This window comes from Pleuronectes platessa, chromosome 6 (genome assembly GCF_947347685.1).
Source record: "Pleuronectes platessa chromosome 6, fPlePla1.1, whole genome shotgun sequence".
Lineage (NCBI taxonomy): Eukaryota > Metazoa > Chordata > Actinopteri > Pleuronectiformes > Pleuronectidae > Pleuronectes > Pleuronectes platessa.
In genome coordinates, this window is record NC_070631.1 from 2,174,126 (window position 1) to 2,200,650 (window position 26,525).

The 26,525-nt window shown below is 45.4% G+C and overlaps 1 protein-coding gene, 4 non-coding genes and 1 pseudogene across 5 annotated transcripts; 5 read left to right on the forward strand and 1 right to left on the reverse strand.

Moving 5' to 3' along the window:
* Positions 1-2,250, forward strand: part of LOC128441849 (inositol 1,4,5-trisphosphate receptor type 3-like) — a 13,365-nt pseudogene extending 11,115 nt beyond the window's left edge.
* On the forward strand, positions 2,219-25,963 carry itpr3 (inositol 1,4,5-trisphosphate receptor, type 3). Its single transcript, XM_053423963.1, has 48 exons — positions 2,219-2,278; positions 2,394-2,544; positions 2,681-2,801; positions 3,124-3,205; positions 3,285-3,400; positions 3,754-4,005; positions 7,254-7,398; positions 7,501-7,645; positions 7,962-8,176; positions 8,256-8,376; positions 8,776-8,802; positions 9,934-9,960; positions 10,207-10,261; positions 10,365-10,530; positions 11,243-11,410; positions 12,633-12,707; positions 13,736-13,855; positions 14,024-14,146; positions 14,438-14,656; positions 14,743-14,858; positions 14,940-15,075; positions 15,695-15,820; positions 15,915-16,040; positions 16,261-16,381; positions 16,481-16,662; positions 16,764-16,912; positions 17,155-17,263; positions 17,576-17,669; positions 18,435-18,610; positions 18,724-18,883; positions 19,114-19,310; positions 19,410-19,610; positions 19,712-19,822; positions 20,325-20,420; positions 20,584-20,691; positions 20,947-21,030; positions 21,147-21,257; positions 21,334-21,526; positions 21,815-21,934; positions 22,101-22,276; positions 22,428-22,592; positions 23,209-23,398; positions 23,504-23,602; positions 23,793-23,911; positions 24,364-24,529; positions 24,638-24,798; positions 24,874-25,035; positions 25,121-25,963. Exons 1-48 carry the CDS (start codon positions 2,219-2,221, stop codon positions 25,235-25,237), a joined length of 6,459 nt encoding a protein of 2,152 aa, XP_053279938.1. The 3' UTR covers positions 25,238-25,963.
* Positions 4,511-4,583, forward strand: trnak-uuu (transfer RNA lysine (anticodon UUU)). Its single transcript has one exon. It is a non-coding gene; the product is annotated as a tRNA-Lys (tRNA).
* On the forward strand, positions 6,708-6,780 carry trnak-uuu (transfer RNA lysine (anticodon UUU)). Its single transcript has one exon. It is a non-coding gene; the product is annotated as a tRNA-Lys (tRNA).
* trnak-uuu (transfer RNA lysine (anticodon UUU)) lies at positions 10,951-11,023 on the forward strand. Its single transcript has one exon. It is a non-coding gene; the product is annotated as a tRNA-Lys (tRNA).
* On the reverse strand, positions 15,296-15,368 carry trnak-uuu (transfer RNA lysine (anticodon UUU)). The gene has a single exon. It is a non-coding gene; the product is annotated as a tRNA-Lys (tRNA).
* Positions 25,964-26,525: the final 562 nt, after the last annotated feature.

Consider the following 26,525-nt stretch of genomic DNA (forward strand, 5'->3'; position numbering starts at 1 on the left):
CTCCGCACGACGCTGAGACAGTCGGCGACCTCAGCGACCAGCTCCAACGCTCTGTGGGAGGTCGAGGTACACACACACACACACACACACACACTACACACACACACACACACACACACACATGCACAGAAACACAAACATGTACGTGCACACACATGCACAGTTTTTAAACCAGTTTGTGTGCTGATTGGTCCGTCAGGTCGTCCATCATGACCCGTGTCGTGGGGGGGCGGGACACTGGAACAGCCTCTATCGCTTCAAGCACCTGGCCACGGCAACTACCTGGCTGCTGAGGTAACACTGGAGGGGGGGGGGCACTGACTGTAAAGGAGAGGTTGTGTGTTAGTTGTGGTGTCGGTGGACGGGATCCTCACCTCAGGTCAGTTGATGTTGTGGTGTAACTGTTTTCCAGGAGAATCCAGGTTACAAAGGAGACGTGGCAGAGATCGTGACCTCGACCTCGACCTCGGTGAGCTCAGCACTGAAGTCTCCCGCTGACAGAGTCACATGACCTGTCAGAGTCACGTGACCTGTCAGCGTCTCCTCACTGTCAATCATTCTCCTTACGCTTTAATCACTTTTTAGACTCTTGTGAAAATCTGCACCCCGGCGTGAGGAACCACTGTTTTAAAGTATCTAAACAAATCAGACGTGTTTTATTGATAAACTCAAGCTTTCGATGACTCAGCACATTATTTATTTTCCTTCCCGGCTTTCGTCGACACTAAAACACGGTGCCTACCCTCCTCAGCTTACCCCTGACCTCTGACCTCTGACCTCTGACCTCTCTCTAGATGGACGGCAGTCGCAGCAACAAGCGCTTCCCACGGCGAGCGGGTGAAGTACAAGCTGGTGGCGGTGCCTCATGGGAACGACATCGCCTCGCTGTTCGAGCTGGACCCGACCCACGCTGCAGAAGACCGACTCCTTCGTGCCACGGTAGGAGCCACGGACAGTAGAACTCTCGGTGAAGCTGAGATCTGAAACAAAGTGTAACTGAGTTCATCGCTTCCAGGAACTCGTACGTGCGACTGAGACACTTGTGCACCAACACCTGGATCCAGAGCACCAACGTCCCCATCGACATCGACGAGGAGAGACCCATCAGGCTCATGGTGAGACGGCACCAGCATGTGTTCACAGGTGCTCATGACCTTTACAGGAAAATGCAGAATATGAATCTCAGGATAGACTTTTAGCAGATTAGCAGAAAAAACATGCAATTGTTATATATTTATGTAACTTTAAAAACACAGTTCTTAAAAATGAGAATGGTGGAAATTCCTCTTTACCATTACCGACAGTCTGTTCGTTCATGAAACAAACAGATAAATGCAGATGTTGACCTGCAGGTGGCGCCAAGATGAAAAGTCGTAGGATCAACAACGTTATTACGGTTCAGCTTCAAACCACATTTTATCACAGTCCTTCCAACAGTTGTTGAAATGTGTTGAAAACAGCAAATGTCGGCCTCCTTGATTAAAACCCAGAGGGTGAATAAATGGCTGGATTAGCACGTGATGTCGTGGTAATCCAACCATTGCTTCATCAAGAGGAAAATTACGTGACAAAGTCTGACGTAACCATTAAAACATGATATGAGACGTGTATGAACCTTTGTGTCTCGGCCCCCTGCAGTTAGGAACGTGTCCCACGAAGGAGGACAAGGAGGCCTTCGCCATCGTCTCAGTTCCTGTCATGGAGATCAGAGATCTGGACTTCGCCAACGCACGCCAGTGCCATGTTGAGCACCGTGGTCGACCAGTTCAACCAGGGCTTCATCAGCCAGAACGACCGCAGGTAGGACCCAGATCCACAGTGACCCGGGTGGCCGACCTTGAGGAGAAGTTAACTTCCCCGTGATGGTTTCTGTCGCTCAGGTTTGCCATCAAGCTGCTGGAGGACGTGGTTTTCTTCGTGGCTGATGTCATCAACAGTGGTCAGGCGGTGCTGGAGGTGAACATGAGCAAAGCCAACCGGGAGAGACAGAAGCTGATGACGAGAGCAGAACATCCTCAAACAGGTGAGAGCCAAGAACTGAAAAGCAAGGGATGGTGGAACAGAGGAAATGTTCGTGACCTGACAACCGGACATCACAACGTGTGTTCAGGATCTTTGGCATCCTGAAGGCTCCCTTCAAGGACCGGGGGGGGAGGCGAGGGGCCCCTGCTAGCGGCTGGAGGAGCTCGGCCGACCAGAAGAACTCCCCTACCAGTACATGCTCCGGCTCTGCTACAGGGTCCTCCGACACTCACAGGAGGACTACCGGAAGAACCAGGTGAGGATGACCATGATGATGATGATGATGATCCATGCACAGGAATCGAACCACCCTTTGTTTGCTATGATGGTTCCCTCCACCCGCCCCTCTCACCCTCCCGTCCCCCCTCCAGGAGCACATCGCCAAGCAGTTCGGTGTGATGCAGAGTCAGATCGGTTACGACATCCTGGCTGAGGACACCATCACCCGCGCTGCTGCACAACAACCGCAAGCTGCTGGAGAAACACATCACCAAGACCGAGGTGGAGACCTTCGTCAGCCTGGTCCGCAAGAACCGAGAGCCCAGGTACACATGGAGGGGGGAGAGATGAGGGGGGGGGGATGAGGGGGGAGAGGCAGCTTCCTGTCAGATGTGCAGATACTATATGTGTGTGTGTGTGTGTGTTTGTGTTTGTGCAGGTTTCTGGACTACCTGTCAGACCTGTGTGTGTCCAACAACGTGGCCATCCCCCGTCACTCAGGAGCTCATCTGTAAGTGTGTGCTGGACCCCAAGAACCAGGACATCCTCATCAAGACAGAGTGAGGAGACGGGGGGGGGGGGAGGGGGGTCGGGTAATATCATTAAAAACATGTTTGTTAAGTAATTGTTGTTCCTCACATTATTGTTAATCTCTCCTTATTATTTGTGTATAGCTCTGACCAGCAGGGGGCACTACGGTCCCAAAGCCTGCATTAGCATTTCCACATAATAATACAGACTGTAGCTATGTTAGCATTAGCATATTTAGCTGAATCAGTAAGAATCTTGAGCCGTGAGCTACGTCCCTTCAGACTGTGAGTGATTGTCCTCTAAATTCAGCTTTTGAATATTTAAGCTCTGTTTGTGTTTCGCCGGCTTCAGGCGTCGAGTCCCGAAGGAGCTGCATCCTGGTGGTCCGGAGGGGGAGTACATCGGGATGGACGACTATGGAGACGATGATGAGGTGGGTCTTCCTGCTCTGTCCGTCCCGACTGTGGAACCAATCTTCCTGAATGTGTAAGACGTGATGTCCTCTCCTGTAGGTGTGGCTGGTGTGGACGGACAAGACCAATGAGAGACAGGAGAAGGGCATCCGACAGCTTGCTCAGGAGGCGAGGCAGGGAAACGCTCATGACGAGAACGTCCTCACCTACTACAGGTAGAGACACGGGAGGACGCCGCCCCCTGGTGGCCACAGAAAATCCCCTTGTAGTTACTCTACTGTACCTACTGTATTTTACCTCACCCACTAAAAGGGTTTACATTTTTTACATGGGATCGACTTTTAGTATTAGTCAATTTATGATTTATGATTTATATTTTTAGTGTTTCCCAGTGGAAAACACTAAAGTAAATCTGTTGGGTCACCAAACACATTTAGATTGATCCTCTAGGAACCATGAATATCATCTGTAAACTACTCGGACATCTTCACCTCTCTGGCCCCATTCGTCTGTGAGATCATTTATAATATAACTAAGTTAAATACACCCCCCCCCCCCCCCCCACCAGGTACCAGCTGAAGCTCTTTGCCCGGATGTGTTTGGACCGTCAGTACCTGGCCATCGATGAGATCTCCAAGCAGCTGGACGTGGAGCTCATCTTCCTGTGCATGATGGACGAGACGCTGCCCTTCGACCTGCGAGCCTCCTTCTGTCGCCTCATGCTCCACGCCCACGTGGACCGGGACCCCCAGGAGCTGGTGACCCCGGTGAAGTTCGCCCGCCTCTGGACCGAGATCCCCACGTCCATCACCATCAAAGAGTTGGTAGATTTTAATACTGCTTCCATGAAACGGGAATTTACGGGACTTGCTTTAGCTGTAGAATATGTCACCTGGAAATTGTTGATGGTGTAAAAAATAGCAAAACAGTGCAACACAACGACCTGCCTGTTTGACAAAACGACTCTCAACACGGGTACAGACCCACACGGGTTCAGACCTGAAACCTCAGTTAGTCAGTCAGAGCTGCAGAAGCTTCTTGGATGAGAAGTGAAACATCAACACACGGATCTGTATCTTCTGAAGTTTGCATTCCCTCAGAGGTAGAGAGTCGAGTCAGTAAGTTCTCATAGAGGTTTACTGACATAATGGACTCAACTTGTAGAGTTCTGAACCACCACAAGTTTCACAGAAGTTGTGTTCCTTGCTGTTGATGCCCCTACAGTATGACTGTATGTAGTGGTACGTTGTCAGTGTTGATAGTACTGTACGTTTTGTAAAGTGGACTCTGGTGAACTTTGTTATCCAAGAGACAACTCTAACAGAGCCTGGATAGCTCAGCCGGTAGAGCATCAGACTTTTAATCTGAGGGTCCAGGGTTCAAGTCCCTGTTCAGGCGATGCTCTCCTTTAGAGTGAGTTCACACTGAGATTTCTATTCAGTAGTTATAAACAAGTTATAACAGAAGAAGGCTTCATAAAACTTGTGAACCCTGACTGTGATACCTTATGGCTCCTGAATAGTGATGTCATGCTGCACTTCTATCTATGGAAGTGTGTTTTCAATCACAAATATCCTTAAAGCAAATCAGTAAGTCTGAAATTATTGAGATTCCTCACAAAATCAGCTAAATTAGCTTTCTGGTCCTGCTCCACCACTATGGAGGACCATACATGACATAAGTAAAAATAAATAAATAAATAAATGTATAAATAAATACAGAAATAAATAAATAAATAAAAAAGGAAATTAATTAATTAATACAGAAATAAATAAATAAATATGTTAATACCAAAAGAAATGTCAAAATAAATGTCTTAAATATATTTGCACATTTATTTATTCCCTGATACATTTCCTTTTCATTTGCAGTGTCCTTATGCTAATGAGAAAGGCGGGCCTAACCGCAGTCTCGAGCAGGATTGGTCACAGGAGTGTAATGATCCAGCCCTACTTCTGCCTCTCAATGCTGACTGGTGTCCAGTAGCTGTTTGCAGCGTTGAGCCAGTTCACACTTAAAATGAACTAGTTCAAGTTCAGAGGGTTAGTTAAGGTTATTTTTTATTGGGATGATTTAGCTGTCAGTAGTCCTGACTGTGAGCGTCACGTGTTGTACTGAGCACAAGGAGCGAGCCGAGAGGAGAAGGAGGAAACAGAAACTCCAGCTCAGTACAAACCACCTGCAGCTTCTGCTCTGATCATGAAGCCGCTGATCTCTGATCAGATGTGACCAGAGAAACTCTGTGTTTCCACTGTTTCCACTGTTCCACAGAGTCACTAACTGGCTGTTTCATGGTGAAGAGCTCAAGTCTCAGTCACTGCCCGTGTCTCTGAGCGAGTGTGTGACGGAGCGCAGGGGCTGTGTGTGTGTAGCTCAGTTGACCAATCCTGCTCGAGACTGAGGTTAGGCCCGCCTTTCTCATTAGCATAAGGACACTGAAATGTGGAAATAAATAAATGTGGAAATAAATAAAAGTTGGAATAAAAGTGGAAATAAATTAATAAATGTGGAAATAAGTTTAAGACATTGATTTATTTAATTCTGCATTTATTTCCACATTTATTTATTTATTCCCACATTTATTCCAACTTTTATTTTTCGATTTCAGTGTCCTTATGCTAATGAGAAAGGCGGGCCTAACCTCAGTCTCGAGCAGGATTGGTCAACTGAGCTACACACACACAGCCCCTGCGCTCCGTCACACACTCGCTCAGAGACACGGGCAGTGACTGAGACTTGAGCTCTTCACCGTGAAACAGCCAGTTAGTGACTCTGTGGAACAGTGGAAACACAGAGTTTCTCTGGTCACATCTGCTCAGAGATCAGCGGCTTCATGATCAGAGCAGAAGCTGCAGGTGGTTTGTACTGAGCTGGAGTTTCTGTTTCCTCCTTCTCCTCTCGGCTCGCTCCTTGTGCTCAGTACAACACGTGACGCTCACAGTCAGGACTACTGACAGCTAAATCATCCCAATAAAAAATAACCTTAACTAACCCTCTGAACTTGAACTAGTTCATTTTAAGTGTGAACTGGCTCAACGCTGCAAACAGCTACTGGACACCAGCATTGAGAGGCAGAAGTAGTAGGGCTGGATCATTACACTCCTGTGACCAATCCTGCATGAGACTGCGGTTAGGCCCGCCTTTCTCATTAGCATAAGGACACTGCAAATGAAAAGGAAATGTATCAGGGAATAAATAAATGTGCAAATATATTTAAGACATTTATTTTGACTTTTCTTTTGGTATTAACATATTTATTTATTTAATTCTGTATTTATTTATTTATTTCCATTTTTATTTATTCATTTATTTATTTATTTCTGTATTTATTTATACATTTATTTATTTTTACTTAAGTCATGTATGGTCCTCCATACACCACAAGTATAAAATGGTCCTTGCTGTAGATGCCCATAGACTGCCTGACTGTATATAGTGATACCTTGTCGGTGTTGGTAGTACTGTACGTTTTGTAAAGTGGACTCTGGAAAAATTTGTCGTCCAAGAGACAACTCTCTCAGAGCCTGGATAGCTCAGCCGGTAGAGCATCAGACTTTTAATCTGAGGGTCCAGGGTTCAAGTCCCTGTTCAGGCGACGCTCTCATTTAGAGTGGGCTCACAATGAGATTTCTATTAAGTGGTTATAAACAAGTTATAACAAAAGAAGGCTTGATTCACTCTCATGACACTTATGAACCCTCACTGTGATTCCTTATGGCTCCTGAATAGTCTGTTTTCAATGAAGCAAATCAATAAGAGAAATATAAGATTTCCTCACTTAAATGGCTAAATGGTTTTGGGTTGTTCCACCACAACTATAAAATGTTCCTTGCTGCAGATACCCATAAACTGCTCGACTGCTTGTACTGGTACTTTGTATTTGTTGTTTGTGTTGTTTATGTATTTAAATCTAATGTTTTCCTCGAAAGACAACCCTCCTGAAGCCTGAGTAGCTCAGACGGTGGAGCATCAGACTTTTAATCTATCTGAGCGTCTAGGGTTCAAGTCCCTGTTCAGGTGAAACACACTTGTTATGAGTTAATTGGTTATCATACATGTCCTCCCCAGTTATGACTCCAACATGGACGACAGCCGGTACAACAAGAAGAACCGTTTCTCCAACACCATGGCCTTCATGGAGGAATATCTCAACAACGTTCTCAACGACGAGTTCCCGTTCCACAACGAGGAGAAAAACAAACTCACATACGAGGTCCGTCCAGATTCCTCCTCTCTCTCTTCTCATCGTAAATCTCTCTCCGTCCTCCAGTTTTCCTTTCTTCCCGGTGGTCACTGCGCTGTGTCTCTTCTCCAGGTGGTGAGTCTGGCCAGACATCTGATCTACTTTGGATTCTACAGTTTCTTTGAGCTGCTCAGACTCACCAGAACTCTGCTGGGCATCATCGACTGTCGACCCAACCCCGGCCACGCTGCGCTGATGTTCCATGATGACGGATCAGGTTCTCTTCTCTCTGCTTATCTTTATCAATCCTTACAAATGTTCCTCAAATGACGGCAGGGATAAGATCATTTATATTCCCAGAAGGTTCCTTGTGCTAAAAATACTGAGTATAGAAAGTAAAACATCATAAAATTTAGATGTTTATGAATGTATATCATCTTTACTATGTATTGGACTTTTGTTTATTAAGTTCTTGTACTTTGCTTTTATTTTATTGAATAATTTCTCTAATTGCTCTGCTAGGTTTCTTCTCGTCCAGCACATCTCATTGAACAGTAGACCCTGTGTTAACTTCTCTGCTCGTGTCTCTGAAGGGAAGAACGTGAAGCGCTCCATACACGGGATGGGACAGATAATGTCCACCATGGTCCTCAACAGGAAGCAGTCCATATTTGGAGGTCCGGGCGCCAGAGGGGCAGGGCTGGGGGCGGGGCTAGGACTTGATGGACAGAGAGCTGGTAAAGACAGTATTGACAGGATGGACCTGACGGTGATGGACACGAAGCTGAAGATACTGGAGATATTACAGGTAACTGAAATACCAGATGAATGATTATGAGATCTCCAGTGAAGCTGTTTCATCTGATCTGAGATCTGCTCCTCTTCAGTTCATCCTGAACGTTCGACTGGACTACCGCCTCTCCTTCCTGCTGTCCGTCTTCAAGAAGGAGTTTGTGGAAGTTTACCCGATGGCTGATGCTGACGCCACCACTAACATGGAGCAAGCAGGTAAACATCACACACACACACACACAGCCAATGGAAACACACACACTCATTATCTTTATCTAACTTTTATTTTCACGTTTAAAATACTAATTTTGGAATTTAATACAAAATTACTCCTATTTGGTTTGATACAATTTGGGGTGACTTGAATTTTTGTATTTTTTATTATTATTATTTTATGCAGCCAACAACGTTTTTTTTCCATTTTGAATATATTTGGCTTTTCCCTGATTTCTAATATTTTTGAAACTCACATGTAAGTTGTCGAGGTTGTTAAAGCTCTTAAAAATCTAAACATTGGTCTTTCAGTATTATCAGGTTTTTAGAAAGACTTGTGATCCAGCTCAACACACAGTGTTTGGTAAAGTTGTGTGTTGTCACTTCTCTCGCTACTTGCAGACGTCCCAGCCAACACGGAGACAACAGGTAGAACCTGGAAACTCTTCTTAGAGGCGTAGTGTCTTCAATGTCGGGGGCATTGGTTTCGTCCCTCGTGTTGTCAGTTTTTGTTTGGATGTTGTTGTGTATCGGAGCCGTGTTTTCTTTGTGTGTTCCTTGATGAAGCTGCGTGTGTGCGTTCGTTTGTGGAAATGAGTCTTTACAGCTTCAGTCCACATGAACCTGCGAGGTTTCCTGTGGGTGTCAGACCACAGCGTTGACATCAAGGTTCAGTTGTCCACTGTCGTATTGTCCCCGTCCTCCTTGTGTCAAGTTCTGGTCTCTGGACTTTGAAAACAAAGAAATGTGTCTTGTTTTTCTCATCAATCTTTTTGACTGATTGAATGTCTATGTTTTATTTTGTCTTTTATAGAAAGTCACTAAATGTTTTTGTTTTGCTTATAGATTCAGATTTTGTGGCATGTTTCTTTTTAAATCAGATTTGTGTGTTTGTTGTACAGTGTGTATCGTGTGTGTGTGTGTGTGTGTGTGTGTGTGTGTGTGGTGAAGTTCCATTGGTTGGTAGAAATTGGTCGATGAAATTGGACAATCTGTGATTTTGAATTCATACTGGCCTTCAAAGTTTATTACTTTGAACTTGAACTTATAGTGGGAGGGAGGGGACGTCTGTGCTGCTGCTACAGACGACCACAGACAACCACAGACATCAAGTTCAAATGTCTGGCCTCAAAAGTGAACCACTTTAAAAGATGTATTTACGTCTCCTGTGTGGGAACATCGACCATCTACCATCTGCTTTAGAGATTCAACTTTTACAATTTTATATTGAATGTTACAAAGGTTAAAGGTTTAATGTGTAAGACTTTGGTCAAATTGATCTATTGGCAGAAAATGAATATAAAATAATCCTAGTGATGTTTTCACTAGTGTGTTTCATCTAAATTATTCTTTATCCTACAATGGGCTCTTTATATTTAAATACTTTATATTTTAATACTTTACGTGAACCTTTAAGTATTGTACAGCTCTTCAAGGCATTTTAAACACCTTCTACCAGAATACAAGTATTTTCAGGTTTTTAAAAGACGTGTGTGAACTACCTGAACACACACCCTGCAGTGTTTGGTAAAGTTGTGTTACTTTTCTTAATGCTTGCAGACATCCCAGTCAACGTGGAAACAGCAGGTACAACCTGGAAACTCTGAATTCATTTAGGCTCATAAATGTCGGGGCTGTTTTTACACGTTGCTTCGTTGTCGTCCATCTTTTTGTGCGTTTTTTTGGTTGTTTGTTCGTAGCTGCCTTTAGAACTGAGCCGTGTTTTCTTTGTGAGTTCCTCATCGAAGCCGTGTGTGTATGAGGTCGTGGAAATTACCGTCTACAACTTCAGTTTTTCTATTTCTAATAAGTTCTGTGTTTGTCCGTCCACAGCCGCCATCAACCTGCTGCACATTGGGGAGCAGGCGGAGGCCATGTTTGGAGTCGGGTAAGCAATCCCACTTTTATTTTATACGTACATTTTCATCAATTTGAGGATATTTAACCTTAAGGGACATTTGATGGAGGATGTTGGTAACGTGTGATCACAGGAAAGGGAACAGCATCCTGGAGGTGGACGATGAAGGCGGCCGCATGTTCTTGCGAGTGCTGATCCACCTCACCATGCACGAGTACCCTCCTCTGGTGTCTGGAGCCCTGCAGCTGCTCTTCAGACACTTCAGCCAGAGACAGGAGGTCCTGCACACATTCAAACAGGTGATCACTCAACACACAGGGTAATAAAGGTCTAACTGTGAACAGGATGAAGGCTGATGACTGGAAGATTAAATCTGATATCTACTGGAGCATGTTTTCCGATGGCATTCGCTGGTTTGATGATGGCACAGAAAGAGTCCGTGAGAAAACCCTCCAGAAGCTTCTCTATCTCAGACTGTAGAGCAGCTGACTGTGAATCTGAGGGGTTGAGGGTTCGAGTCCCTCTCAAGGTGGTGCACTGGATATCAAACACTTTCACGGTCGTGTCTTCGGATTCTTATACATCACGTGATGTCATATAAACCCCAACTGTCCAAATGTTTATTTTAATATATCAGTGTAAGTAATATTACCTATGGATGTAATATGAAACCTGGATTTAGGACAGATTTGTTTAAATGTGAGGACAATGCTCTCGAAGCCTGTGTAGCTCAGTTGGCAGAGCTTCAGACTTTTAATATGAAGGTCCAGGGTTCAAGTCCCTGTACAGGTGTTATTCTTCTACTCTGCAGTGGTCGACTCCCTTCAGGTGTCGTTCCTCCTGAGAAGTGTGTGAACTTCACTCCTTCAGGCAGAATGTTTAACCTTTCACTGACACACCTGAAATCACTCTGAAATGTTTTGTCTTTGAAACTGAGAGGATATTGAATATGAATCCATGGATGAAATGTTGATTGATCGAACCTCCATGTTTCTCCCCGGGCTCCTGCAGGTCCAGTTGCTGATCACGTCTTCGGATGTAGAGAACTACAAACTGATCAAGGCGGATCTGGATCGCCTCCGGACGCTGGTGGAGAAATCTGAACTGTGGGTGGAGAAGAAAAGCTCGGGAGGAGGTGAAGGGAAGAAGGAGAAAAAAGACAAGAAGGAGAAAGGAGAGGTAGGGAGGAGAAAATCATGATGATCATCACCTCTATCTGTATAAGTAGCCAAAATATTGGAATTAGAAATAAAGTTGGGTCATTTGTTTATTATGGACTCATTCTAATCCTGTTTACACTGGTAAAGTGCTACATGAATAACATCTATTATTAGTATAATTGTTTTGACTCCCTGATGTAGACTTGTGGAGGCAAACAAGTTTAATTGAACCATCCTTAATAATGGACTTTTATTATCTAAAACCTAACCTGGACATTATGGTTTGAAGTGGAGGTCATGTCCATATTTCTTTGGGATAGAAACATAGAGGAAGTGACCTTTACTTTGAAGAGACCTTTACTTTGAAGAGACCTTTACTTTGACAGAGCTCCTGTAAGAAGCCGATGTTCATGTCGCTGAATGATTATCGTCTAACTTCCAAAGATCTTCATGTCTCGATGGCTGAGTGATTCTCCAGGCTGCTGTAAACAACTAACTGTTTATATCCACTAACCAACTAACTCAAAGTCATTAAGAACTAACCCGTCACATTATCATTTATTAATTATCAGGATATTCGTCACTAAAAGACTAAACTGAAACTAAGATCGCATTTTGTCTCTGGAACTAACGCTGGTGTGGGGCTTGCTGGGGTCTCAGCTGAGGAGGAGGCTACGTGGTCCTGGGTTCACATGTGGTCGGGGATTGTTGTTATTCATCTTCTACTTTCTCACCACTTTCTCCTCTCTTATTTTGAAATGAACGGCCTGTGCTTAGATAAGGATTTGTTATGTCTAACCTTCCACTAAAAGTCCTGTGATACCTGATGTTTACCTTTTCACACACTGAGCCACCAAGGGCAGTTTGTGGATCAGGATTTGGGTTCGTAGGAGCCAGGGAATCGAACCACCGACCTTCTAACTTGTGGACAATCTGCTCTATCTCTGCTGGTCATTGTTTTAAATCTAATACACACTTATGTTCCATCTCAAACTATTAAAACAACAACCTAACAAGCAATAAGCAAGTCATGTTGTGTTCTGTTGCCATCAATGTGCTGACCTACATTTGATGAGACTGAACCACAACAGTTTCCTGCTAAAGGAAATCATGCTTATTGCTTTGGTTTGTGGTGTCGGCCTTTCTTCAATAACTAATAGTTTGTTGTGTGAGTGTGTGTTTGTCGTGGTACCGTGCTCGGAGAGAACTGCATACGCTGTCTTACACTCTGCGTCCTGCAGGGGCCGTCAGAGGAAGCACCGCCCAAGAAGGACAAACAGGAGAAGGGCAACGAGAACTACAGCAAAGTCAAAGAGGTGAGGACACTGGTCCGTCTGTGTGGAGCTGCCGTGGGGGGTGCGTCTCAGCTGTGTGGTGTTTCCTCGTCGTGCTTCCCAGAGGTCACCTGGGATGTGTCTTCTTTACGTGGTGCTCCTCAGCAATGGTGGCTTCCAGCACTCAGATTACATTTCATCATCTCCCCCCCCCCCCCCCCCCCCCCAACAGTCACTTTTAATAAGAGCAGGTCTAATATCTAAAGAGGATAAAGAGGTTGAAACTTCTCTAAAGGAAAAAGTGAAACCAGTGAATCGTTGTTTCTGCTGCAAAGTGAACTCTTCTTAATAAAACTGAATCTAAAATATTAGAAATTTAAAAGTTCAGCCAATCAGAATAGTTTTTTCCTTTTCTTTCACCTAATAAATCATCAGTTCCAAAAATCCAGTTGTGTCCAATCATGTAAAATCATTATTTAATTTTTCCGTTTTCATATAATCAAACCATCAGCGCTGAAATGTATGTGTCAATCAAAAGTCATTTTCACTTTTACTTACAGATCAATGTGAGTCACCGCTGTGATATGTAAATATTACACTGGATGTTATAGCATCTGACAGTGACCAGCTCTGTTCACTTGATTTCAATTAAAAGACGTTTTAATGATGTCATGAAATAACGAGTTGTTGGAAGTCGATCGACGACTAAAAATCCTTCATCTGATTAAAATGAGTCTAAAAATCACCAATATCTAAAAACAATTTTGACTTGATTAGTTAATTCGACTTTTTAATAACTTGAATTAGTTATTTGATTGACTGACTCCTGATTGGTCGAGAGCCCGATCAGCTGACTCCAGGATCCAGACGACGTCTCAAGTGAAAGATGGCATCATATTGTACATCAGGAGGAAATGGAGCTGAGCCGTCCATCTTTATTTACATAATATAGTTATGTTCTTCTCTAACTCTAACTCTCTCTCTCGGTCCTCTCTCTCTTTCTCCATCCCCCTCTGTCCTCTCTCTCTCTCTCTCTCTCTCTCTCTCTCTCTCTCTCTCTCTCTCTTTAGATCCTGGAAAGGTTGAGCAAGATGTGCATCAGTGGAGTTTGGAAGAAGCAGCAGAGGTTGTTGAAGAACATGGGAGCTCATAAAGTCATGTTGGACCTGCTGCAGGTGTCATATGACCAGGTAAGACTGAGCCCCACCAAAATAAAAGCCCTGAATTCCCCGATCAAGGGTCTGGATCTTTGTGACTGTGGCTGAACCGATCCTCATGGTTTAAACACTATATCTAGAAATGGAGATTCCTTCCCACCCTAACCCCCCCCCCCCCTCCCCCACACTGTGTGTGTGCAGAGCGACATGAAGATGCAGGAGATCATCAGGTACACTCACCTGTTCCTGCAGAAGTTCTGTACGGGGAACCCGGAGAACCAGGTGTTGCTGCACAAGAACCTCAACCTGTTCCTCAACCCTGGGGTATAACCGTTTTCTATAACTGATCAAGTTCAATGAAATGAATCAATCAATGTCTAAAACCCCATGAGTGACACCTACCCTCTTGAGTCTGGAGACAACAACGACGAGTATTATTATTTATTCTGTCTATCGATAAAACAAACATTATGAATCTGTCTCTTAGAGATGTGGGGACAAGACTTTAACGACTTTAAAACCCTGACACGTTTCTGATTAAACGTGTCAGACGTTTCTCAAACTCCAACTGATTGACTGAGTAAATAATGAGTGACTGAGTGACGGTGAGAACAGTCTCCTCCTGCTGTGCAGCTGCTGGAGGCCGAGACCGTGCAGCACATCTTCAGCAACAACTACCAGCTGTGCAGCGAGATCTCCGAGAGCGTCCTGCAGCACTTCATCCACTGCCTGGCCACGCACGGCCGCCACGTCCAGTACCTCAACTTCCTGCACACCATCATCAAGGCCGAGGGCAAGTACGTGAAGAAGTGTCAGGACATGATCATGACCGAGGTGAGGACCAGGACCAGGACGAGTCCCTTGGACCAGATGTTCTCAGCCTGTTTGATGTTCTGCAGTAAAGTTCGTTCTCTCCACAGTTGACGAACTCCGGCGAGGACGTCGTGGTCTTCTACAACGACAAGGCCTCATTCAACGTGATGCTGGACCTGATGGCGGAGAGCAGGGAGGGGGTGGGCGAGAGCAGCCCACTCAGGTAACCACTGCACCACCAGGCTTGTGTCTCAGGGTTGTTCTTTGTGTTGGAGTCGTAGACAACATGTCCTCGTCCCTGCAGGTATCACATTTCTCTGGTGGAGCTGCTGGCAGCCTGCGCCGAGGGGAAGAACGTCTACACCGAGATCAAGTGCACGTCACTGCTCCCCCTGGAGGACGTGGTGCGCGTGGTGACGCACGAGGACTGCATCACCGAGGTGACGCTTGTACAGACACACAACTCATTGAGGATCAGATGATCTGTGATCAGCTTTTCCAAAAATCAAGTTCAAACAATTTGTTATGAACATATTCAAACTTCCACACGCTGCCTCTGAGCGTCCTCGGGCTTATTTCACTCCTCTTTCAAACCATCATTAACATCCTCAAACATGTGACCTTTGACCTTGAGGTGTGTTAATGAACTGCTGAGTTCATCACCTGAACAGGGACTTGAACCCTGGACCCTCAGATTAAAAGTCTGATGCTCTACCGTCTGAGCTGCTCCGGCTTCAGGAGGAGTTATTTGGGACGTAAATTTCGAAAGACTCTGATAAATACACACATACATGATCTACATACACACACTACCAATGACAATGTACCACTGAATACACACAAAGGGCATCAAGCACAAGTTGAATCCATTATGTGAGGAAATCTCGATAATGTTCTGCTTCTAGATTCTGTATTTTGTGTTGGAACAAGTCTTTAAAGTTTGAATACAAACCTTTTCACCCATGTTGGTTTGACTGTTTGAATTTGGAATGAGAAGTGAGCGTCCTAATCAGAAGTCTACATGTTGTTCACGTGTGTGTGTCCGTCTTTGTGTCTCAGGTGAAAATCGCCTACGTGAACTTTGTGAACCACTGCTACGTGGACACCGAGGTGGAGATGAAGGAGATCTACACGTCCAACCACATCTGGAAGCTGTTTGAAGACTTCACCGTGGACATGGCTCGGGTAACTACCCCCCCCCCCCCCCCGACTAACTGGGATACCTACGACAGCAGGTCGGGCTCATGCAGCTGCTTTCACGTGTTTCTCCCGTCTGCAGGTTTGTAATAAGAGAGAGAAGCGTCTCTCTGATCCCATCCTGGAGAAATACATCATCCACGTGGTGTTTGACACCATCAACGCCTTCTTCAGCTCGCCCTTCTCTGAGAACAGCACCTCTCTGCAGGTCAGCAGCACATACCTCTCTCTCTTTGTTCTGTTTATCTGTTTATTTCACTTTTTAATCTGAGTCTTTTCTGAGGTTTGATCGTCCTCTCTCTCTCCCTCCCTCTCTCCCTCTCTCTCTCCCTCCCTCTCTCTCCCTCTCTCTCTCTCTCCCCTCTCTCTCTCTCTCTCTCTCTCTCTCTCTCTCTCTCTCTCCCTCTCCCTCTCTCTCTCTCCATCAGACTCACCACACCATCGTCACTCACCTGCTGCAGTCGTCCGTCCGGCTGCTGGACTGTCCCTGGCTGCAGGTGCAGCACCGAGGTCAGGTGGAGACCTGCATCAAGACGCTCGCCATGACAGGTAACACACACACACACACACACACACACACACACAGATACACACACACACACACACACACACAGATGGATCAGTATTTAACTCTCTGTCTCTGTTCAGCTAAGACTCGTTCCATCGCTATCCCTCTGGACCTGGAGTCTCAGATCAGCTCCATGTTGTCCAGTTCTGCTCTCAACTCTCTGTCCCGCTCGAACCCGAACTACAAGTCCTCCTCCCGGTCCATCAGACCCATCGCACCCAGCAACCCCTGGGACTACAAGAACATCATCGAGAAGCTGCAGGTGCAGACGCCACCACAGACACATTCCAAACCGAAGAACTGCCATAAAGCTGCAAAACTCTGATTAAAGTTTGTGTGTGTGTGTCTGTGTGTGTTCCTCAGGACATCATCAACACTCTGGAGGAGCGTCTGAAGCCGCTGGTCAACGCCGAACTGTCCGTGTTGGTGGACGTCCTCCATCAGCCGGAGCTGCTGTTCCTGGAGGGAACCGACGCCCGGCAGCGCTGCGAGTCCGGAGGATTCATCTCCAAGTAGGTTCTGAGTGTGTGTGTGTGTGTGTGTGTGTGTGTGTGTGTGTGTGTGTGTGTGTGTGTGTGTGTGTGTGTGTCCAGGATTGTTGTACGGACCTGAACTGCAAGTCCCTGTTATGTACAAATTGACATGTACATGTTTTTAATGTTAGGGTGTTTATGAATGTCTTCTGAATTCATAGAGACGTGTGTGTTCATATGTGTGTGTGTGTGTTTGTGTGTGTGTGTGTGTGTCTGTGCAGGCTAATCCAACACACCAAAGCTCTGATGTCTGCAGAAGAGAAGTTGTGTATCAAAGTGTTGAGGACGCTGCAGGAGATGTTGATCAGGACTCTGGACTTTGATGAAAAGGTTTGTTAAACCAACTCATTAAAAACAGGCTCGTTCACGGCTACATGAATTCCCAGGTGGAGACAGTAGGGGGCGCTGAGAGAGTCTATTTAACGATGTCATATCAAATGCAGAGCAACATTTGTGATTATTGTATAATTTAAAACTTTTAACAACACTTTACACAACAGACTGGACTTTAGTTCCATTAAATAAATCAGATTTAGTTCTTGAGATATATCTCACTCACTATTACCAACAATGACAATGGCTCAGATATTGTGCAAAACATTTTAATGTTGTGTTAATGAAAAACGTGTTGTGTTGTTTCAGGGAATCTCGCTGCGTAAAGTTTTACTGCAGAATTATCTGTTTCCGAACAAGAAGAACAACCTGAAGACCGACCTGGCGGAGCTCACAGCCGCAGGTACACAAACAACACTGTCGTTAACGCAACACAATGCAAGATTCGCTACACTCTGGCTCCCCCTGCAGGTGGTATACTCAATTCACTGAGTTGTAGTCTGAGCCATAGATATATATATAAAGGCTAGATGTCTCGGCTAATAGAGTCGAACCTCCGTACATGGCGGCCATCTTGGATCAGGTGGCTCGATTGTGTTGTAGTTGTACATGTACTTTTTAAATAACCATAACTTGTTCAATTTTCAACCGATTTTTAAACGGTTTGGTTTATTATAAACGTCAGAGATGTAGTTATGACACAGCATACTTATGAATAATTATGTTATTTTCTAAAAATATTATTAATGTTCTTAAATAGGTACAAGATTTCCCTTTACAAATATAAATATATATTTTTTTTTTATTTTCTTTAAAAACGACATGTACCACAATGTTATGGGTGAGCGAGCCCACTGATCCAAGATGGCCGCCATGTACGGAGGTTCGACTCCGTTGGCCGGAAACGCGTACGAGACATCTAGCCTTTATATATATATCTATGGTCTGAGCCTCCCCGTACACACGGTACACCAGAGTGACAAAGTGCAGTTCCAGGCCTCCAGGGGGCGCTGTGGCAATGACAGACAAGCCATTCTCCATATATATTAGAGTTTGTGTAGCATCAAATAGATTTTGAAGCTGTTAATTATGGTATAAATACTACATAGTGTTGCTTTAACATCAGATCAATAATTATTGTTATTGTGTTATTGTTATTGTGCGTCAGGCGGGGAGCAGGAGCGGGACTGGGCGGCGGTGGCGGCGGTTCAGTGTCGTCTGGACCGAGAAGGAGGAACCAAGCTGTTCACAGATCTGGTGATGAGCACCAAGAACGACAAGATCTTCCAGGAGAGCATCCAGCTCGCCATCTGTCTGCTGGAGGGAGGAAACACCGAGATACAGGTGACACACACACACACACACAGACACACACAGACACACACAGACACACACACACACACACAGGACCACCTCTGTGAGTGAATCTGTGTGTGAGTCCCGTCTTTCTCCAACAGAACTCGTTTTATAAACTGATGATGGGCGACAACAAATCAGAGAAGTTCTTCAAGGTTCTTCACGACCGGATGAAAGAAGCTCGGACGGACATCAAAGCCACGGTCTCTGTTAACGTGGGAGAGATGACGTACAAAGCCAACGAGAAGGAGCTGGAGCAAGGTGACACATCTCCACTCACTGAACTGAAGCTACTCTTCTCTCTGCTGGTGTTTTAATGTATCCTGTAAAATCTGTGACTGTAAAACTCAACCAACAAAAGTGTTTCAGGACGTTTTCTGAACCTTCATGTGCTCGTTTGCTTTTATTGAAGTGTTTTTAAGTAGAATGTTTTTTAGTTTAGTTTTTGAATTTATTCTACGATGAGACTGAAATTCTGAATTGTTGTGGAGGCGGCTCAGGAGCTTTAGCACTTCCTGGTGCGGGGGGGCACCAGCTGATGGGTCAGCCCGGTTCCTCGGCTCTGCAGGCGCCGGCGGTGGAGGAGCAGAGGGAGGTGGAGACGGAGATGGGACCAGCTGTTATCATCATGAAGCCGATTCTCAGGTTCCTCCAGCTGCTCTGCGAGAACCACAACCACGACCTGCAGGTTTGTGTTTCACTTATCAACAACCAGGACGTAAAGACAACACACTATAGAGAGATATTTACTGTGAACGAGATGGAACCTGTGTTTCTGTCTCTCCAGAACTTTCTGCGATGCCAGAACAATAAGACCAACTACAACCTGGTGTGTGAGACGCTTCAGTTCCTGGACATCATGTGTGGAAGCACCACAGGGGGTCTGGGCCTGCTGGGCCTCTACATCAACGAGTCCAACGTCCACCTCATCACCCAGACGCTGGAGACACTCACTGAGTACTGCCAGGGCCCGTGCCAGGAGAACCAGGTGAGGAGCAGGAGGGATCAGCATGGAGGTGCAGAGGCAGGTCCACTCAGCGTTAACACTGTGTGTGTGTGTGTGTGTCTGTGTGTGTGTGCGGGACCCAGACGTGTATAGTGACCCACGATTCCAACGGCATCGACATCATCACGGCTCTGATCCTGAACGACATCAGCCCGTTGTGTCGATACCAGATGGAGATGGTGCTGCAGCTGAAGGTCTGTTCTGAGATCAGCTGTTCGTGGTCAGAACCCCGGGGGCTGTGAATAAAGATGGAGGACGCGTCGCCACTTCCTCCCGTGGTCCAGAAATATGATCACTGCCATCTTGTGGTGATGAAGTGGAGTGGAGCTGTGGTGTCGTGATCATGAGTCAGTCTCAGCTGTCAATCAAGACGTCTCAGCCCATTTGTATATCATCAAATAACTATTTAAAACCAAACTTTATCAGAGACACTTTAACAAACATCAGTGAGATAAGAACTTCACTTAAAATGACAGAAAACATCTTATTTAACTATTATTGAACTTTAGTTCTGCTCCAGGTCCCATCTGCTAACTAGGAGGAGGCGGCTTTGATTCAGACTTTGGCTTCCCCTTCAGGAGCCGTCATATCGTCCATCTTCATTTACAGTCGCTGGTTTAGAACCAGAGGTGAACACGTTGTTCCAGATGTTCGGTTCCAGATGTTTGATGCTGATGTTGTGTGTCTGGTTTTCAGGACAACGCCTCCAAGCTGCTGCTGGCTCTGATGGAGAGTCGCCATGACAGTGAGAACGCCGAGAGGATCCTGTTCAACCTGCGACCACGAGAGCTGGTGAGAGAGTCCTTCATCACCTCCTTCATCCTCTTCATCACCTCCTTCATCACCTCCTTCATCCTCTTCATCCTCTTCATCTCTGTTCCCTCTGCTGTATGTTCTATATATGGAAAAATCTATATAAACGTGTGTGTGTGTGTGTGTGTGTGTGTGTGTCCAGGTGGAGGTGATAAAGAAGGCCTATAACCAGGATCAGGACAGTGATTGTGAGGGGGGGGAGGTTTCTCCTCGGGAGGTTGGACACAACATCTACATCCTGGCTCAACAGGTGACACAACACAACCTCTCTCTGCTACTGCATCATGAGTACTTCTACTTTTAAGATTAGAGAAGATCCAATAAGATGAGGTAAGTTAGAATAAGATAAGATAAATTAATCCTTTATTAATCCCACGATGGGGAAATTTGCAGTATTACAGCAGCAAGAGTCAGAAAGAGGCATCAGTAAGTACTAATAAGTAACTGTACTCACTTGTATTTAATACTTGAAGTAAAGTTGTGTGTCTGGTGTGTTTGTGCTCAGTTGGCCAGACACAACAAAGTTCTGCAGAACCTCCTGAAACCACTGAAGAAGAGTAAAGAGGGAGAGGAGGGAATCTCCTCCATGGTAATTCACCCGTCTACACCCTCAGTTACTGTAAGAGTACTGCAGTACTGATGGAGCTACTGCAGTACTGATGGAGCCACTGCAGCAGTGTTACATGAATGTTTGTGTGTCTGCAGCTGAACCTGAACAACCGGCCTCTGTCCCAGATGTTGAAGTCCACAGCTCCAGCTGCTGTGGTGGATCAGGATCCTCTGGAGTACTACGAGCTGCTGACCTCTCAGATAGAGGTACTGCTCACATATATATACACACATGTGTCATACATGTACACATGTGTGACGTTACCGTGACCTGTGTGTGCAGATTGTGCGTGACGACCGCAGCATGGAGCAGATTGTGTTCCCCGTCCATCCCATCTGTGAGTTCCTGACCGATGAGTCGAAGTTCAGGGTCTTCAACACCACGGAGCAGGACGAGCAGGGGTCAAAGGTCACACACTTCTTTGAGCAGTCGTCCTTCCTGCACGGAGAGATGGAGTGGCAGAAGAAGCTGAGGAGTGAGAACACACAGACGCACACACACACACAAACACACACACACACACACACACACACACACACACACAAACACACACACACACACAGCTTGAGAACGTTTTCCTGAAGTTAACAGTGAAGAGTCGATGACCTTGGATTTTAAATCCCTGAGGCTTTCAACCATGTTTAATCTGTGTGTGTGTGTGTGTGTGTGTGTGTGTGTGTGTGTGTGTGTGTGTGTGTGTGTGTGTGTGTGTGTGTGTGTGTGTGTGTGTGTGTGTGTGTGTGTGTGTGTGTGTGTGATTCAGGCATGCCGGTGTTGTTCTGGTTCTCTCGGAGGATGACTCTCTGGGGATCCATCTCTTTTAATCTCGCCGTCTTCATCAATCTCATCATCGCCTTCTTCTACCCCTACAACTCAGGACAAGGTACTGATGCAAATATTACTACTGCTACTTCTACTACTACAACTTCTACTACTGCAACTTCTACTGCTGCAGTAGTCCGTGTGTGTTGTTAATGTCGGAGTTCATACCTCCTGAACCTCGGTCGAGACTCTCAGGTGTGAAATTGAATTGAGATGTTTCCTCTCAGCCGGAGCCATCGACGACTCCCTGCTGCTGATGCTGTTCTGGATCCTGACTGGTTTGTCTGTACTGGGTCTGTTCTCCCAGCGCTACGGCCTCCAGCCTCTGACCCTGGCTCTGATCCTCAGATCCATTTACCACTTCGGCATCGGGCCCACGCTCATCCTGCTCGGCGCACTCAACGTAGGAACCACGTCTCCCCCCCCCGTCCTTAAACTACAATCAGTTTTTATTGTGAAAGTTATCAAACTTATTTAAACTTCTACTAGTGAACTTTTAAAGACTTGTTGGACCCTCTCCTGACGCCCTGCTGTGTCTCTCTGTTCACCTCCAGCTCATCAACAAGATTGTGTTTGTTGTGAGTTTCGTGGGAAACAACGGGACGTTTATTATGGGATACAAAGCCATGGTGATGGACGTGGAGTTCAACTACCACCTGGCGTACGTCCTGACCTCCACGCTGGGACTGTTCGTCCACGAGCTCTTCTACAGCATCCTGGTAAACCACCGGCACCTTCCTCCTCACGGCTCAACTGCCTTCTGAGACAGATGTTAACCCCTTACTGCCTGAATCAATTTCCAATTATATAAACAAATTATTTGTGTTTTTGGCTGTCATACAGATGCTAAATTAAGTGGAGATTGTTAATGTCAATATAGCATATACAATAGATTACACATTTAGGTATGAGGCTAATTAGCGACATTAGGCATAATGGGGCATAACCTTAATTTCAACACATTTTTCAGTCTCTGGTATGTAGATTATTATATTGATGCTGCTTTTGCTTGAAATTGAATAACAACATATGTTTCTGTACAATCATTGCTGTTCCATCATAACAGAATTTCAAATACAACTTAATACCTTAAAATAACTTTGCTACACAGTCCCAAGGGGCTAGTATGTATTTTCCACTCCGACCACTAGACGGCGGCAGAGTACTTCCAGTACCTTCCTTGGTATGTGTAGTATTTGCACCATCAGGCACAATCGTCACCTCTGCGGCATTAAGACCGGAACTGGGTTTGAGGGGAATTCGCGACATTTGTCTACAAGGGGTTAACTCTGTGTGTGTCTGTGTGTGTGTGTCTGTGTGTGTGTGTCTGTGCAGCTGTTTGACCTCATCTACCGGGAGGAGACGCTGTTCAACGTGATAAAGAGTGTGACTCGTAACGGTCGCTCCATCCTGCTGACGGCGCTGCTCGCTCTCATCCTCGTCTACCTCTTCTCCATCGTGGGCTTCCTCTGCCTGAAGGAGGATTTCATCATGGAGGTCGACCTGCTGCCTCAGCTCGCTACAGGTACACACACACAAACACACACCGGTGACAATCCTCTGACTGTGTGTGTGTCACTGCTGCGGGTTGGTGACTCTGTTTGTGTGTGTGTGTGTGTGTGTTGTGCAGCTCCTCAGCCGAGCGAAGCCTCTCAGGATTTCCTCGACTCGTGTTCTTCAGACGGCGTCAGCTGCACGTCGGAGACCAGCGGCGCCGCCGAGCAGGAAGGTGGGGGGGCGGAGTCTGATCAGCACACACCTGGAGTTTAACCCTTTGAACCATTTAGATCAAATCTGAGTCTTAAGATGTTTCCGCTGCAACATCTCAGCTTTAAAGGTGGATGTTCAAGTCCTAACCGTGTGTGTGTGTGTTTCTGTGTGTGTGTCTGTGTGTGTGTCTGTGTGTGTGTGTGTTGCAGAGGTGTCCAACACGGAGCGAGCATGTGACACGCTGCTGATGTGCATCGTCACGGTGCTGAACCACGGGCTGAGGAACGGAGGAGGAGTCGGAGACGTTCTCAGGAAACCATCGAAGAACGTGAGGAAAACCATTGAGCTGAACTCATCACGTGTCACTACTCAGTTACTCTGCGGAAAGTAACTAAGTACTAACAAGTATCAGTACAAAACCTCAGTCAGTGGCTGATAAGTTGAAGTTTTTTGTGGTATAAGTTGTTTAACCAATACGTGTGAAATAAGTTATGATTAATAACTTTATTTACAGTTCAAAAGACAATGACTAATGTTTGAATATGATCAGCTTCTAAAATAAGTTGTGTTGAATAAATGAAATACTATTTACACACCGATTACAATAATCCAATTATAAAAAATACATATAATGACACAAAGGAGTAATTTAAATGTCCAACTTTAACCTTTAAGTTTGAAACTATTATTACATTTTTGTATCTTTGTGTATCTCTTTGCATGTGTGTGTGTGTGTGTCTGTGTGTCTGTGTGTGTGTGTGTGTGTGTGTGTGTGTGCAGGAGCCGTTGTTCCCCGCCCGGGTTGTGTACGACCTGTTGTTCTACTTCATCGTCATCATCATCGTCCTCAACTTGATCTTCGGCGTCATCATCGACACGTTCGCCGACCTGAGGAGCGAGAAGCAGAAGAAGGAGGAGATCCTGAAGACCACGTGTTTCATCTGTGGTGAGTGGAGTCCCAACCAGAAGGTTCACCAGGCCCGGGGGGGGGGGGGGGGCTCTAGTGTGCAAAGTGTCGGGTTGTGTTGCTGAGGACGGTTGTGTGTTGCTGCAGGTCTGGAGAGAGACAAGTTTGACAACAAGACGGTGTCCTTTGAAGAGCACATCAAGATGGAGCACAACATCTGGAACTACCTGTACTTCATCGTCCTGGTGCGAGAGAAGAACAAGACGGACTACACCGGGCCGGAGAGCTACGTCGCACACATGATCAAGGTAGACACACAAACACACACACCCAATGTGATCGAGACACAAACACACACGTCTGACCGTCTTCTTCCGTCTCAGAACAACAACCTGGACTGGTTCCCACGGATGCAGGCGATGTCCCTGGTGGTGACGGACGGGGACGGGGAGCAGAACGAGATGAGGATGCTACAGGACAAACTGGCCACGACCATGAAGGTGGTGATGACCCTGACCACGCAGCTGATGGAGCTGAAGGAGCAGGTACACAGACACACACAGACACACACACACACACACACACTCACCCACACACACTTTCTTTAATCTGCCTCCTGCCTGTGTGCAGATGACGGAGCAGAGGAAGAGGAGGCAGCGGATGGGATTCGTTGACGTGCAGTCGGGAGCCGGCGCTGCACTGCCCCCTAGTGCCGGAGGAGGAAACCACCAGATGTACAAATCATAGGGACAGACTCCTGTTATGGAACATGACGGAGTTTCACTGTAAGATGCACGACTGCAAAGAAAAGAAAACACTAGAACACGGATACAACATGTGCAGCGGATGTTTGTCTCTAAAGACACAACGAGAGATTTGTTTGTTTTCACTTTTTTCAATATCCAGAGAGAGAAACACGGATCACAGCAGAATGATAATAAATAAACTATGTTATCGTTAGCATCCTGGATAAATGACGGTAGGTTCCACATCATGTATTTAACTCCACAGATGTCTGTGTGTGTCTGTGGAGAACTGATCATGTTATTGACTTCACACTTGACACGTGTCAATCACCAGAGGAAGTGTTTGAAGCTGTAATTGGGGGCGGGGCCACGATTAAAACCTCCTCCCCCTTCAGAAATTCAAGATTCCAGATTCCTTTATCAGCTTTTTCCGTTTCACAGTAAAAAGGCATCGACTCACTTTAGTTAATTTAAGGAAATGTTGTTGGAAACAGAAAACGTTTGAATGTAAAGTGAACCCATGTTTTTGTTTGTTTTGTTTTTTAAATGTAGTTTCAAAGTGAACTATTTTAATATGAATATTATGGTTTGACTGTGATGTATTTATGGAGCAGATCCTGTTTTCTAACACTGTAACTAGCTCAGTACAGACACTGGACTAAACGTGAGCTGCTTTCTGGGAAGTCAAGAGAACGACTTACAGAGAAACAGGGAGGAGGAGGAGGAGGAGGAGGAGGAGGAGGAGGAGGAGGATGGTGTGATGAAGACTACACATCTTCAGAAAAATAAAATATTTACTATGAAACACAAAGTGCACGTTTCCTCACTTGTCAATCTGTTCTAGAATTTCTGCAGTGTATGTTTGGGTTTTAGGAGAATCTGTCTAATGCATTGACCTATATACTATAAACCTGTATACCTGATGTGTGACTATCGAACCACAAGGTGGCGTGCTGCTGTCCTTGTGAAGCAGGAGCATCATGAACGGCTCAACACTTCCCTCTAGAGGCTGAAATTAATTTGAACTGACCCTTTTTTTTGCTCATGGTAGTTTCATATTAATATGATGATAGGTTCAGGTACATGAGGGAAAAGACACACATGTAATATCAGAGAGAACATGTTGAAAGAAAGACTTGAATATCCTGACAACAAACAAAAAGAAAAGTATGATCTGTGATTCTTTATTGATATTTTAATTTATGCCTCTAAAGTCCTTTAAAAAAAAGAAAATCTATAATACATGTCTCTATTTTCTAGATGAAGTTGTTTCCTTATATTGTTTGTTT